This window comes from Bombus pascuorum, chromosome 11, assembly GCF_905332965.1.
Source record: "Bombus pascuorum chromosome 11, iyBomPasc1.1, whole genome shotgun sequence".
NCBI lineage: Eukaryota > Metazoa > Arthropoda > Insecta > Hymenoptera > Apidae > Bombus > Bombus pascuorum.
In genome coordinates this window covers 3,539,837-3,556,149 of record NC_083498.1, presented here as the reverse complement: position 1 = coordinate 3,556,149, position 16,313 = coordinate 3,539,837, and the positions used below count along the sequence as shown (strand labels likewise).

At 37.7% G+C, this 16,313-nt stretch overlaps 1 protein-coding gene across 8 annotated transcripts; it reads left to right on the top strand.

The window, feature by feature from the left end:
- Positions 1–3: 3 nt before the first annotated feature.
- LOC132912134 (epsilon-sarcoglycan) lies at positions 4–16,101 on the top strand. Of its 8 annotated transcripts, none has more exons than XM_060969291.1 (12): positions 4–78; positions 1,436–1,784; positions 2,915–3,049; positions 4,669–4,808; positions 5,192–5,367; positions 5,476–5,577; positions 10,181–10,355; positions 10,432–10,679; positions 13,460–13,531; positions 13,952–14,095; positions 14,400–14,468; positions 14,535–16,101. In XM_060969291.1, the coding sequence occupies exons 3-12, from the start codon at positions 2,923–2,925 to the stop codon at positions 14,557–14,559; spliced, it is 1,278 nt and encodes a 425-aa protein (XP_060825274.1). In that variant the 5' UTR covers positions 4–78; positions 1,436–1,784; positions 2,915–2,922; the 3' UTR covers positions 14,560–16,101. The 8 variants fall into 8 exon arrangements, with proteins under 8 accessions (XP_060825274.1, XP_060825270.1, XP_060825271.1 ...); XM_060969287.1 differs by having other exon boundaries at positions 1,436–1,823; XM_060969288.1 differs by lacking the exon at positions 4–78 and adding an exon at positions 143–160 and having other exon boundaries at positions 1,436–1,823.
- The last annotated feature ends 212 nt before the right edge of the window (positions 16,102–16,313 follow it).

Here is a 16,313-nt window from a genome sequence, read left to right as displayed (position 1 = left end):
TGTGTGCGGTAAATATATCCCTCTATCGGCCAGAGCGAAACCACGCCTACTGTAGACGTCAATAGGCAGTGCCGTAACGTAAGTCACAAACGTAAACGCTGCGCCAGTGGAGACGCCGGGCCCCAACGTCTAAGCGACGCAACCACGTTACTATTTCTTCGTCTGCACTTCCGCGATTCACTCTCGGTCTTCTCGTTCGTCAAAACGCTGCTTTACGCTATGTTAGGTCTAGTGCAGATTAGTGCGTAGTATCAACCCACATGCGTTGAAAAATCCACAAAAAAGTACATGTACATTGTGCCTGGCGATATCATCCGATTGTCAGCAGACAATGTACATACATATTAGACTTAACCATGAGTATCGAGACATTAATACTTGGTATAGATCAAACGCTATTCGGTATAATAATTTATTATAAATGCCTTATAATAAATTAAAATATTAAGTTAAGTAGAATTTATTAGGTTTTCCCAACGAATGTAACCGGTAGGTGTCCTAATACTAGCAATCTGTCAGTCTGGACTAGGCTTAACTCTACACCATATAACGCCTACGCCTATAAGAGATCACTCTTCCCTTTAGAAGCTTTCGAGAAACTGGTCGAACCTCGCCGTGATTCCGGATCTCCGATCTCGTGAATCCGCCTGATCTAGATTACACGCGGATCGAGCAACCGGTTTATTCGAATATTTCCTCACGATTTAACCGGAAGAAATCCCGTCATTCTCACGTATGATAGTATTTTTCCCTCAAGTGGTCTATTGATTCTTTAATGGAGAGAACCGTGATTTTCGTTTCGCACGGTAGAATAAACGATTGATTACAATCAAGCGATTACCGAATTAATCCGTAATCGAGAGCTTTAAAAAAATAAATGATGTATAATTAGTCGAAACGAATCGGCGCGAGTTCCGCGCGATCGATAAATTTGTAATTGTTTCGCTTCTGTTTTCTGACAGTCCTTTTCTATGTGGTACGCGTGTTGAGTTATCGAGAATTGCTAAAAGCGTCGCGATAATCAACGGGACGGAAATTCAGATAAGGGTACGCGTGCGCGCGACTCGATGCTGTAAGCTGTGAACGTCGCTGGAAACCTGTAATTCTATGATATCGCGCAGCTGGAAAGTCCCATTTCATTTATTCAAGCTTCTTAACATTATCATGCAACAAATATAAAACTTTGGAAAGCGTGGTATATTTCAAGAAATTCGCAGTAAGAAAATAAATAAAAAAACCGGGGGAAAAATCCGAGAGTTTGTGAGAGTGAAACGCAAAGCGATGCGCATACGACTCGTACGCTCCTGAGAACGATTGTCGAAAACGATGTTCCAGCTGCGCATGAGAAGGGCGAAACGCACGCGCTCTTATGCTCCGTTTATGCTTACACCTTTTATTTTTTATTTTTTTCTTCTCAATTTTCTTTTCTTTTTAGGGAACTCGAATGCTGTTCGAATGCATGGATAGAACAGAGAATCGACGTCGGAAGACGAATCGAGGCGCGTTCGTCGGATCAACGAAGCGTGTGCGTTTAACTACGAAGAAGGAACGAAGTCAGGAGAACGGAGAAAGAGGAGACGTTCAGTTAATTACCGCTCGGCCTGTGGTGTTCCCAGCAATTATCATACGAACACAGAGTTAGAACAAACGCAGTGTGTCACAGCGTACGATTCGGTTTTCGACCTGACGCTGCACTTGCATCGCGTTAACCTGCTCGTCGACAGTGCGTGACGCCCGCTCCGCTAGAGTATCAGCACCGCGAGGCGGCAGCCAGTTTACGTCCCGTAAGCCGATCCGCCGCGCCGTCAGCGTGCTCCCCTCTTGTAAGATTCTTGCGATTCGTTTGTTGTCCACGGCCAGACCACGAAATTATCACGTCTATTTTCATCGCGAACGTCCGCGTCTCCCGAATCGACCAATTGTCGATAACGGGCACGATATTCTCGAGAAACCGAAATCTCTGCTTTCCATGTTCTGGCTTTGAAAATTCATTGGATGTTGGTAAGAGAGAGGAACACAGAGAGGATCGATGACACCATCGACGACCACAATTGCGCGTGATTATGAGAAAGTTTGAGGGGTGGAAGGGGTTGTGGAATTCAGAGAATCGAGTATCGATATTTGATTTGACTGTCCATTGGTTGTTAACACGGTTAACGCGGTATCTGACACTGGTGATCGATAAAAGATTTTCCGTTCACGTGGTGTCACACACCGATGATCGTCGTATAGAGTATAAGAGGGCTGAGAATCATAGTAGCGTAAGTCAAGGTTTTAAAAATTTGAATGTACGTAGTCACATACAGCGACCCACAAAAGTAATTGAACGCTTATAGAAATCTTTCAACAATATGAGGTGAGTTTCGAAAAAAATAATAGAACACGCAAATATATATTTGCTTTATTTATTGTTACGAGCTTGTAAAATTTTAATCTAAAACAATATGATCTGAGTGAATGGAAAATCAATCGAAATCGGTTTCGCGTTAGTGTTAACCCATTGAGAGTCAGCTTTACATTAATGCAATATTTCATGTGTAATTTCCTCTTAGTAGTTTAACATTAGCGAATTCTATCGAATTCATGTCGTGACTATGAAAAACAATTCCAAGAATTGGCTCGACATTTATTTCATTACATTCTTCCATTAGGTCCTAGAATTCTATGAAGTTTGAAGAAATTCAAGTATTTTATGACGCTATGATGAACTATATATTTTTTTTTTCTTATCAAAGAACTTCTTCTTATACCTTTGATTTACAATGGACTTCTGTAACACGTCTATTATTCTGACGCATCTTGTATAATTCTTTCACAAAACAACAACTTCATTTACACGTAACTTTCACGCATTATTTCATTGCATGGTCCTTAATGGGTTAATAAGCGGGTGTCGTTTATTGTCACTTTTCAGATACGGCCATGGTCATGTTATCGTTCGTAGTAGCGTTGTCGTTGATGACGGCCTTCGCGAACGCCGAGAGCATCTTAATGACAGAGGTGTTCGTCATTCCGATCAGACCGGAGACTTTCGACTGGAGCGGCGACGGTAAGAAGGTTACTCGATCGCGAACAATGACACCGATGAGAGTTTGCATAGCATTTATATTGCGCTGTTACGGTTACGCGCAGGAACCGTGAAACGACGAGCATACAGAAATAACCGGCTCGAAGAGGGCCAAGCGAACAGAAAGCAGTTTTCGGTCGTACACCCGTTAACTTGGTTCATCAGCTGAAAGTTAACGCGCGTAATTCGTGTCTTGTTTCGAATAGCAATCGAATCACGGCCTCAGAAACACCGAATATCGTGTTGTGACCTCACAGCTGACGTTGTCACATGTGTATCGGTACTTTTTAGCGCGACGTCATCGGAGAATCACGACTTGTACGAAGCACACCAAGACAGAGACGAAATTAGTGGCTCAAGACATCCCTTGGTTTATCAGTGAAAATTATTAAATCTTTATAAGATACAAGTAAGAAAGAAGAACTTCAAAATGTTGAAGCTTAACTATAATTAACTATTAGCAAATTATGAGCATAAAAGACGATTTTAATATATAATAAGAGAAAAACATGTCGATTTATTTAATTCTTTATTAAAATCACAAAAGAAACTTTATTCCATCAGCTCAAAAAGATAGTTGTAGTGTATCATGATAAATAAAGAATGTATCCGATGAAAGCCATCCCAGGCCATCAGAAATAATAGAGCTTTTCAAAGAGCAATATAAAAGTAGTACAAAGAGTGAAAGGCAGTTGGTCATAATTTGTTGAAAAAAATGGACTATTGTATATCTAATGCAAATGGATATACAATATGTATATATTGCATAAGATACATAATGAGCTTCATAATGAATTCAGAAAGTTTCTGGTAACAATCCATTAAAATATTTAGCTCTAAAACGTTGCGAAAATAATCAAACTTTGGAACTAAAAGAATCTTAAAACTACATTCTCAGAACCACATTAATAAGTTTGATGAATAAATTTATTGGGAAATCGGAATCTATAAATTAAAGATGCCTCCAGACAGTGAATAATATTGTGAATATTTCAAAGTTGTCAATGTCATTATAATATTAAGAATATTGTATTGACAATACATATTGATTCTTTTAAAGAACTTTGAAATATTGACAAATATTGGTAGCCTAAGGACATTCTAATGAGTCATTATTTTACTAAATCGCCGAATTTAGTAAATTTCTTTCGTATTTGCTACGTTATATTCTTTATGAGATCTGTTAGGTGTTCCCTTTTTAATCTTCTTTCAATGCTTGTTGTGTTGATCATTTCCGCTGCCAGCCGGTTCGGGTGCGTTGCTATTCTTTCTCTGTATCTTCTTGCAAATCTGCTAATCTCCTCCTTGATCGTTGGTATTCCCAAGTCTTTCCGAATGTTCTCGTTTCTAACGTACCATGGGGCAAATTTCTTTTGTGGTCCATTTTCATGATTTACCATTTAGTCATATTATTCATAAGAATCGAAGTGCTTTCCGCGTCCCTTCCCGGAAAGTGCTATTTGTCCGATCGAGGATGAGCACATCGTGCGCGCGATTACTCAGAATCGAATTATTCAGAGGCTATGAAAGCAGAGTAGGCACTTTAACCCACAGATATTTCCGAATGACTAACAAATCGTACAATTCGTTCCTCGTTTCAGCACGAACCGACCAGTTTTCGTATCAGCCCTCGTTGCTAAATGCACCTGATCTTCCTTCCTGGATTCATTACACGTACAGCAAAAGGGATCATCACGGCTTTTTGTACGGTGTCGCACCCAAGGATCGCAAATACTTCCAGGTGATTCATCGCGGAGAAATGTCAGACACGTGTTTCGAACTTTCGCTGTTATTCAATCTTGTTACCTTCAAGTTTAATATACTTTTCCTTTATCGGAATTTGCGCCTAATTTTATTACTAATCGTTGTCTGAATGAGTTGATTTCAACTTGAGTAAGAATTTATTCAGATAAAAATTGATTTATGTTATATCAGGTGCATCACACGAAGTAAGACTATTGAATGTGAAATATGTTTTTAAGCTTCATTGTTCAATTGTTGTCGCATGAACCTGTCCTTTTATCTTATCCCTGTTAGCTTATCCTAGATAAATATTTAGTCGAAGAAATTCTATATACCTGTGGTAATAAAAGTATAATAGAAAGTATTACCGATGATTTTCAGCTGGAAATCATAGGTCTGAACAAACACACGTACGAAACCAGATATAAGGTTCTGGATATGAACGTCCTTGAAAAGGAAAACCTGACCAAGTACGAGGTCCATTTAAAGATCGATAATTTAAACGTGGAGGACATGTTCGACCGCAATAGAACCGAAGAGCTTCTCGATATATTTAGGTTTGTCGATAAAACTCAAGGAAAGACGAGCCTCGGTACTATACTATTTCCAATATGTTCTATGAAGCGCCTGATCAAGCTTTCCCTTTCCTTTCTTTTTATTTACAGAAAGAGATTATGGAAAAACGCGATGGACTTGTATGTGACTTTTCTAGCATCCGCCGTCGAACTCGGCGCTCGTTTGCCTCTGAAACCGAGCGAAGGTGAAGGGTGAGTTTTCTTTGAAAATCGAACAATTTTCGATGAAGAAGAAGCTAAAGCCAGATGCAGACGAACGATTTTTCCTCACGCGTTTCCGCAGCGAGCATGCAGCATTAGTCATTATATATGTAGTAAATCGCGGATTTCTATGGAAATTCATATCTTTGAGAATATAACTAAAATGATCCTTGGTGGAAAATTTATTTTACCTGTTAAGTATTATGTTATAAGAAGCATTATACTTTAGATATTTTATATATTTTACAGTAAAATGTATTAGCACATACTCTTGTTTTTCAATTTTAATTTATTTTTTATATTTATCTCATTGCAGTGATATCAAAGTGCCCTTAAATGATAGGAAATTCAATATACTTTGATCTAATTACTTAACAATGTGCCAATATTTTTTCTAGCTATCATATATATTTTTCTACGATATCAGAAATTTAGAAAAAGATTATTTACAAACTTTCATAGATTCGTCATTTATTTTAAAGACACGTATCTTTGAAGGCAATAAAAATTGTCCTTGTGTATGTTAGCCACCAAGTGACATCAAAGTCAGGGAATTAATAAAAAATAGACTTGTAATGTTTTCTCTGTGGCCTTTGAATACTGAACCGCGACTTTTATTTCCACTAATACTAATACGAAATGCATGTATTTGTCTATATAACCCAGTGGACTGTTGAAACTCGCTCGTCTGCATCAAGCCGAATTGTAAGGTTTCGTCACGAAACGTTTACGCGATTGCGTTACCGTCGCCATCATGATGATTATCGAACAAGTCAATGGGATTCAGCGTGCTCGCTTCGATATCGCTGACGTATAATCGCCCGATCAACGGAAAACAACATTGTGACGCGCGTCCCACACATCCTCCGATTTTTTTTCAAATGGGTAATTGCCACTTCCTTTGCCATTGCATATCGTTCAATGTTGTTATCGTGACGGCAAACATTATGCTCGATCCAAGGAAAATCTTCTATAGTCTGCCGCTATGAAAAATGCACGCGTCATTAGAGATACTCATCTATGGTAGCATTTGAAAGACCGTCCCATCAGATATTCGCATTTTCAGTAGGCTATTGCGTAACGACTTCAAATTGCAACTGATTTTGTTTGACCAGTGCAATTCGTTTCATGATCTTTTGTCGTAAATACATACTCTTCCATGTATAAGTATTAGAACACTTGTAGATCTCATAAAAAAACATGATAATTCATTCAAATTATTAAAAAGACATGTGTTCGTGCAAGATTCAGTGTAGAAAAAATCTGTCCAAGTTATTTGTAAGAGAATTATAGGAAAATAATGCATTAATGGCCATAATCCATTAATTCTAAATTTTATTACGCCATTAAAATCCGACGTCGTGTTAGCACAACGTTTCATTTGTAATGTCCTTTCAGTCAATTTACATAATATATTTCTGTTTTTTGATATTATAAAAAGACATTTCAAGGATTTGATGAATATTTTCTTTTTTATCGCTGCCCTTTGTATACTGGTTCTTTTACACAACTTTATACTGGAAAAAATTGTTTATGACGTTTAGTAAGCGTTTATAGCCTTGTGATAAACTGTATCTTTTTTGAAATTGTCTATTTCTGATTTCTGTAACAAGTTTCAAAATCTGAATCTATATACACAACAATAATGTCTCATACGCATGGTGTTCGAATATTGGTGCGAGTTACTTTACGTGGAAAACTACACGAGCTCGTTCGTTTGAATTAAAACGTGAATTGCGAGGAAGCGCCTTATCGCTATGACAATCGGTGATGATTTCCAAGAAGTTTACATGTCACTGTCATCATTTCTTTATTCTTTTCATCTTCTCGTTAAATCCTAATTATCTTGCACGTTGTCGCAAATAAATAACAACCGCTACTTGCTTCGTCGTAAAATAATCATTTATTTATTTCTAATCAATTACTCGAGTAACCGCTAAGCCTCTATCGCTTCTCGTTCATTGCGGTATCATTTCCGTATTTTTATCTCACGCAAACAAAGAGATTTTTGGTCATAATCGCGAGGCTACGTGCAATTATCCGAGGGACAACTTCCTACAACGTGTTAAAGGAAGTGGATGATATTTGTAAGGTGTAATATAAACATCAACTTGATTTTACGCTAAAAATACGCTAGTAACTTTTGAAATTAATATTTTTGACATGAATATTTCTAAGAGAGAGACAGTTCTGACGGTAAATAATAAAAACTATTCTGCTAGTAAATAAGATATTTAATAATTTTAAAGTAACTCTCATATGAGGAACAAAAAGTGCGATGTGTCATACCTTCTCCGCGGGCTCTTCGTTTGATTTCATTCATTTACCTCATACTGAGAAACATCTGAGTGAAATGGAAAGAAATGTTTGTCAGCTGGTCGGCTGATCTGTATTTCTATATAGCTATCAGCGTATTTCCAGCGTATTTTAAATTGAAAAATAAACCTGGAACGAAATTTTCTACATAAACTCTCTTCATTGTCTTAATGTTCAGAATCACACCTTATAAATAATTTTCTTTCAACAGCTCATACACGTGTCTCATCAAAATTCTCATAATATGTCAGGAAACACTTACGAATCTTCAAATCGCATTCGAAGCTCGTGGAAGTGAAAAATGAATCGAGTTGGTTAATTGGGATCGCATCATAGATTCAACGTTGCATTTCGTCGATTCCCTGAAGCAGCCAGTCACTTACAAAACGTGTCCTTCCCGCGCTGCCAATCACTCGATCACTCGCTTATTCAATAACAGTACATACACACGTATACACATTTATGAAAGAACATACGGATAAACGAACGTGGTTGGTGGAGGCTACGAAACGGCGTAGATTAATCGCGCGAGTTTAATGTTGTATCAGCTGTATACCCGTTTAAGTAGGTTGGTAACGTAAGTGCGCCGCGACATCGTTAGCGCGCTCGCTCGAGCTAACTGAATGGCTTCCGGCCTGCTTACTGCTCTCCTCCATCGTACTCTCAACCTTAGCTTAGACGTCAACCGCGCCATGCCTCTCGCTGCATAATGCAGCAATGCACCGCGGTGAAAGTTCGTCATTGACATCCTTCCTATAAGAGAATTATGTAAACGGATGCGGTCAAAGAATCATTCTGTATCGTTCTATCGTGTTTTGTAAAATACGAGCGCATCTTGTCACGCGTCGTGCGTCGAGGCTGAAGAATCTAGTGCGAGTAGTTTTTATTAGATTGTTCCATGTGAAGACCACAGGAGAGAAACACACGAGTTCACGCTACTTCACAAAATTAACTCTTTACAGTCGGCATATTTTTCCGCTGGTACTACCAACTATCGAAGCACGTTTATAGTAATACCTATATTAAATATTTCGAAACATTGTTGATTTTTGAGATGCCGTAACTTCTTCGAAAAAGATCGTACAACAGTCTATCTGAACTCGTTTCAGTCGACCGGATTCTTTTCGAACGCTCGTTTATATTAGATAGCACGACGTAAGTTCGTGCACGGTTACGTGCCGTACAAGGGAAAAGAGAATATTTTCGAGAAAATCCTTCCTATAATATGTGACGTAAAGTAGTTGTAAACGATGATTCGATAAAATAGTTGGCAAAGAAAAATCTTTGTTTCTTTGACTTTGAATCGTTAGCTTTCATCGTTCGCGAGACAGGCGAACAACAATTCATGGAAAATAGTATTTTAATTTAAATAGTAAACAAGAAATTTAATCTTGATTAAAAGCGTATTGCAGTGTCTTGGGGATCATCGGCCGATTGCGATGTATGGAAATTACTACTGTCAGCAGGCGGGACTATCCCCGACTTTTGACCGAGATAACGGATAACGGGAAGCTATGCATAGCCAGAAAAGTCGTGACGCAATTTGAAACGTTAAGTGTACGACGTGTCGTGGAACACGTACACAAACCTCGCAGGTGGTTAACCGGGGAAATGTAAAAAGACTTAAAATCATCTTTGACGTCATGTAGTCGCAGTGCATTACGATTACAGTGGATATGTGTTCTGATGTGACCTGTCATTCTGACGAATGTGTCAGAGTAATCGAATAAACTAATTCACGAAAATATTTGGACATTTATTGTACGTAAGTTCTGTGTATGTGTCGTATGTGTTATATAAAACATTTTAACATTTCATTAGCACTGTAACAAGACACGATTATATCAATAAGATTTGGAGCCAATCTGACAATGTACATATGTTATGAGCTGTCCAAAAACCATATTGATCAAGTCTATAAATTGAAAAGTACAGAAAACTGACGATGTTAATTAAAACACTAAACGTCCCTTGGAATTTACTATCTTCTAATTATTTTCCCTGAAATAAATGAATTTGTGTAAATAGCAAGTTATCTTGTTCCTTGAGAATTAAACATTAATCGCGTACCTGATGTAAAATCATTGCGATAGTAAAATTAAGAAATTAACAGAAAGTACAGTTGATTGTAAGTTTAAGATAGACACAACGAAAGTAACAAATCTTTGCTTGTGGACGCTATGTCCAACTAGAAGCATCCAGACACAGACGTCTGACGCTCATAGGAAATCCCATTTCAACCTGCAATAAAACGTGTACTCTTTTCTTCTCTTGTTAGAGTCGTCATAAGGCTAGGAAGCTCAATGCCATTCTCGCAAGAGCTGAACGAACTCCAAGAAGAAGTGAAACCTCTATGGAAATTACCGTTTTGTCCTCGAGATTTTAAGAGGACCAGCGTCGAGCGGCTTTTCAGAGAGGCGGAATTTGCGTTGGATTGGTGCTCGTTCAGACTGGTAAGCTTCGTTTATTGTAATTGAACAACTCACGTGACGCGTCAGAAATTCATGAGATGACGAACGTGTGTCTCAGGTCGAACAGGAGCAGCATAATTTGCAGCACGAAAGCGCAAGACGAGGACCGAGCATGAACGTATTGGATTTACCAGCGTCTGGTATTTCCGAGCACACGGAGTGGCGTTGGGCCAGGTCAACTAAAGCTAATATTCCCACGAGAAGTTACTTCGAAGAAATTGCAACCACGATCTTCGTCCCGACGATCCTGCTCCTTGTATTGGCTGCTTTATTGAGCACGGTGCTGTGTCTCGACAGAGAAAAAATGTAAGATCTTCTCATTGTTGAAGATGATAAGAAAATTTGGACCGCAACAAGTATAAGAACCAAAAAATATTCTTTAGACGAGTACGAAAATAAATTTCTTATTTAAGAATGAATAAATCATTCAGATAAGGAGATACGGGAAAGAGGTGGTTAGGATTACCGGTTTTTCCCGTGAACTTTACGTTCGAAATCTGGATAGTCAAGTGCTCGATATTCATGCTCTTTAGTTTTTGGCGAGATTGATGGAAACGCGGGCTGTAAATCGGAGAAATGTCTGCTGAAATATTTGTAATTCTATACGAAGCACGTGCTCGAGGAATAAGTTCCGACGTATAGTTGTGCGAGCAGCGAGCATAAGTGGTAGGGGCGCCAAGAGCAGTTAGAGGGGGCTGCTACTACGACTGGTTTCATTCATAAACAGCTACGATATCTGGTCAAGTAGTATCGTGCTGGACGGTACGATCGAAAATACGGCCACGGCGAATCGTGTGCCCGATAAGCACGAACCACGCGTATACATTCGTATATTCCGTAAGTATCGTTTCTTATGCACGGAGATCAACCGATCAAATATATTTGTATAGCTATGTCAATTATTCCGCCAATCATTAGTTACATTTTGCTTTAGATCCAAAAGTCAAAGGATAAAAAGTGAAAGATACAGGGAAATTTTCAATGGAGGTGTACGTGAATATTTGCGCAACTGGTTCGATAAATAAGGAGAATTCGCGCGAGCCAGCGTTAACGAGATGTTTTTAAACAGAAAGAAACAAGCGATTTTTCGCTGGAGCGTGCACGTTGTAGCAGCGACGAGTATAAATAGAAAAAGGTTCAGTATATCGCGACCCGTGCTTCGTGGCGTACATCGATTATTATGTACACAGTTCACTTATCGTTGAAGTATACCAATGGCGCGTATCGTTGCTCCAACGAGCTCTCAGCCACGGTTAATCATTGTATGTCAAGCCACGGAATCATTCGGGGCAAGAAGAACACACGTACTTGGTACGTGATGTGCGTCGCTAATGCAATAAAAGCGAGCAAGCTATATACATAGCAGGCTTGGACAAATTCTATTTGAAATGAAGATGAAAAATAACGTTTAATCGTTTCAACTACGTACTTTAGAGACTTCAGGGAAAGTAAGTTTTCTGTTGACGCATTGTTGTTGGGACACGTTTTCTCCGATTTGGCCTTGTCAGTACCTGACCATGTAGCGTTAAGATCGAACAAATCATTTTCAAATAATTTTCCAGCGATAGAAACTTACCTTTCTGCAATGGCGTTGCACTTTCCGGTTCGATTTTCTTCGACATGTAAAAACTGTCCCTTACGAAGAATTCTTTCGACATAACGAAGAACTTTGAATATATCGCACTGATTCTATTTTCATGGGGAAGTCACGATGGACCTATTTTGCTCCAATTATGAGTATCGCGTGTTCTTAGATAAAGGGATGTGTTGCGCGGGTAAGTGATAGCACAAAAAAGGAAAGAGAGAAGGAGATCGTTTCTTACGCGACATCTACCATCTACCCGTGACGCAACGGAATTACTCGTTAAATCAGCTTTCATCGACCAGGAAATCGTCGACTAGATTGTTGTTAATTAGTTGTGCATCGCCTCGTTTAGCGGTGCGTTGACGACACTTCCGTTCGAAACTGAACGTGCTAATAGGCGAAAATCTAACGCCATAAAGACACAAACTAACGGGATCTATTTATAAGCAGATGACCCTGACGATCGCGTCACCGATTATTCGCGCTTCTTGCTGCAATTGCTCTCTACCTATGACCTTTACTCGGCTGAATTTAGGTTTGGTAAAATACATTTCACGCACTTCATGTCCAATTGTATATCGTAGTTTCGAAGTTCCTAATGGCCACGCGATGATAAGGCAAATGGTCAATCAGACTCGGAAAATGATGAAACGATGTATTCTTAGCAATCGATTATTGTTAAAATTGCTAACCGTTCGCAATTATTATACTGCAGAAATTTACACAAATTGATACTTTAATGAACGCAACTGACGTAAGTCTCATACAAAGTGATTTGAAGTAATTTGAAACTCCTTTATTTATGGAAATCATCTTTAGTTGAAGAGATCGCAGCAATAAAGAGGTAAATCTAATCATTAAATTGCATTTATTGAAAGAGAAAAGCTCTCAGTTGGTTCTCGTTGGTTTACTTAAATTAGTAAAAAGTGAAACTGCCTCCTTATTACATACAACAGTCTCTTTGATTGATAACAAACGTGGCTTTGTTAAGGATTACCATTCTTCGTTCCACTTCTGATATATCTTTTATTGTGTCGAGATATTGTCGTAAAAAATATCGTGCCTGGAATTGTAAAACATCTAAACTGCATATTAGTATTCAAGGGTGTCGCAGATTGCAACTAGTGATCCACGCGCGTGATCAAGGTAATTACCATCAAACTACAGATAATGCGGGTTATGTGAAAGCAGTAATAGGACATGCACGTCATCGTAGATATGACTCACAAAAAAATGCTCCGATAATCTGTGAAGTTTACTGAAAACGAACGTTAAATCAATTGGTTCGATATCTACACGATTTTCATAGATCGCTGAAAAGCGTTCCTTCTCTTCTCTCAATATCCCTTCATATCGATATTAGGTATTGGGTTGTAGCATAAATTTATTTTGTTCTTACATTTATTATATGAGCGGAGAAAACGTGACGAAATGTACAATAGCGAATAAAGTAAAATTTGTTAGAATTTTCCAGTAAACAGAACATTAAATTTTTTTGTAGGCACGATCCTGAGTCAGAACAATATTTTTACGAATTGTTTAACATCTTTCTTGGCAAAAAACAAAGAACCAGGTATCCCTACCTCAATTTCAGAAAGTTGATTCATACTAATGAATTCATACTAATGAACTTATCAGTCTTATTATAAAATTTCTTAGTAGCGCTTGTAAGCTATTTTCTAAAATAGTATTATCCTTAACATAGCGTACTTTAATAATCCATACTAACAGCTTATTCTTAACAACTGTTCATTAAAATCGTATTATCTTCAATAAAAGACACTTTTTGATCTGCTCTAACAATTTCAAATACTCGACGTAACTGTTAATTAAAGTTGTAGTAGTTTGTACAAAGTATACTTTTATGACTCATGCTAACAATCTCAAATAACTATATTAAACGCGCGTTTCCTTGATCTCATAACGCAATATAAGAGTATATTAAAAACTCATTTAATGGATAAGTAAAACATTCCTCTTGTTTGCTTTGCAGCGAAAAAAGGGAAACTTCGACGGGGGAAGGAGTTAGCAACAACAACATACAAATGGTCCAGTACGCTGCCATCGAAAGGGGTACCTTAAAATCGCTTTCTGCTCAACCATCCAGCCCTAATGATTCCTTGATACCAAGCCCTAGGTACTCGTTCATAATTTAAAATAAGAAATATAGTGTCATGCGAGATAGATTTTTCATTGTATGTTTCAAAAACAATATCTAAAAGAATTTTTTAACTAATATTGCCTATAAACGCATGACGAGTAAAAGAAAATGATACATTAAATAAACATTATTATATGGTTATGTAATATTAGTTAAAATTCTTTGAAATATTGCTTTTGGAATATAAAATGAAAAGTCTATTTGACTGGAAACTCACATTTTAAGGATGTTCTTATATATTAGCCCCAAAGCCTATCTTAAAATGGATATATATTTCCAGGGTTTCCAACGAACGTTGCAATCCGTACATTCGACCAAATCCACCACCTTATACTGGACCAAGTAATTTGTAAATATCGAATGCTTACTTTGATTCTTATTGATATTAATATATATAATTATATTAATTTTTCAGAGCGGGAATTCGGGCAGATTTCTGACTACACGAGGAGCCAGCAAAAACGTGGTTTTGCTGAATTAATAACGATTTACAATCGTGACTACGAGGAGAATCGCAAAATCATTGAAACTGGCTCCGTATTATCTGTTGCTTCGTAATTTCATATGGGTAACATATATTACATATATTGGTTTAAAATTGCGTAGATTTGATAAATTGCACAAAATTACGATAGTAACAACATATCTTCTATTATACAAAGAAATCTCACTATTAGTATGGCACTAATTAGTACATATGTAAACTTAATATTTATTTATGAGAAAGTAATGTATATATATTTTTTTCTAGTTTATTTATTTAAATTTTTACAATTTTTTCAGTAGAACATTTGGTAAAATATTATATCTTAGTGAATAAAAAAAAAAAAATAAAAAAATAAAAAATATAGCATGTGGGTGGCTACCCCCAGCGGGGTACCATTTTTGTGTTTGCTAGGTTATATCCTTTCTGAGATCTGTTGGCTGTTTCTTTTTTAATCTTCTTTCAATGCTTGTTGTGTTGATCGTTTCCGCTACCAGCCGGTTCGGGTGCGTTGCTATTCTTTCTCTGTACCTTCTTGCAAATCTGCTAATCTCCTCCTTGACCGTTGGTATTCCCAGGTCTTTCCGAATGTCCTCGTTTCTAACGTACCATGGGTCGTTTACTATCGTTCTAAGAATTTTAGCTTGTATTGATGGTCGCCAAATGTTGATACATCATTCACAGTATATTCAGATAGCCTGAGGAATCGCTGTAAATCTTAAGATTTAGTTAACTAATGTCCCTCAGATTCCTGTTACGGGAGGTCTGCTCTCCTCACGTACGACGCTTCCCGCTAAGAGCTCTCTCTCAAGGGCGGATAGCATCCTTTTACAACCGCCAACATAGAAATTAACCAATTAACAGCAACGTCCATTTCCCTCACTCTCCGAGCGGAGGCTTTCCTCGACGAATCCGATGACCTCGTGCCCTTAGGCACACTCCATCATAGTTTTCCTCTACAGCGTCGTCGTGACGGAAGGTGATTCTCTTTCTTGCAGTCTCATTAGCCAGAGACCTGGTGTGTCTGTACGATCGGTGAAGAGTGAATCGAGCGACCCGTGTATCACGAAGAGTGAATCGAGTCTGACTTAGACTTTGAAGCAAAGTATATCCGTAATCCCGTGGACTGCGGATTCGTCATATCGAATCTAAGGTTATTGTCATTAGCGTCTAGTTACCGTGGCCACTTGTCGACCTTGTATTGTCTATATCTGTAATAATAAACGTTATCTCGATTGTACAACGACGATGAACAACCAAAGCGCAGATTCATTATACGCCCCTAATCCAAGTCTTAACCCTAACCCGACATATACTTAATATTTATATTCAAAGTTTTAGCTAGTTTTCATGATAGTTATCTTAAGTATAACGGTACTATAAGCAATGTTAATTGATAAAACCTTTTTATTAACATTTTATTTAATAACCCAGTCACGGAACTACGATATGTACTTTAATTCAAAATTTTCCATAAAATAAAAAGAATTTGCGAAAATTCATGCATTTCATTTACATACATTATGCTTCTATATAAAGTTTCTATGTAGCTGAAAATTTCAAGCAAGCTTCGTAACAGTAAAATCTAAAAATTCCAGGAAAATAGCGTCAAAATCCAAAATTTATAAAATGGAAAGAAAAAATACAGTACTTTTTTTTAGATTAAAGAAGCAATATGCAGATTTTTAATTATTTAAAAATAAATTATAA

Coding starts and splice junctions, on each gene's coding strand:
- LOC132912134 (XM_060969286.1), top strand. CDS start 2,030: ATGACACCATCGACGACCACAATTGCGC. Junction 2,058..2,914: donor ATCGACGACCACAATTGCGC/GTGATTATGAGA, acceptor GTCACTTTTCAG/ATACGGCCATGGTCATGTTA. Junction 10,356..10,431: donor ATTGGTGCTCGTTCAGACTG/GTAAGCTTCGTT, acceptor CGTGTGTCTCAG/GTCGAACAGGAGCAGCATAA.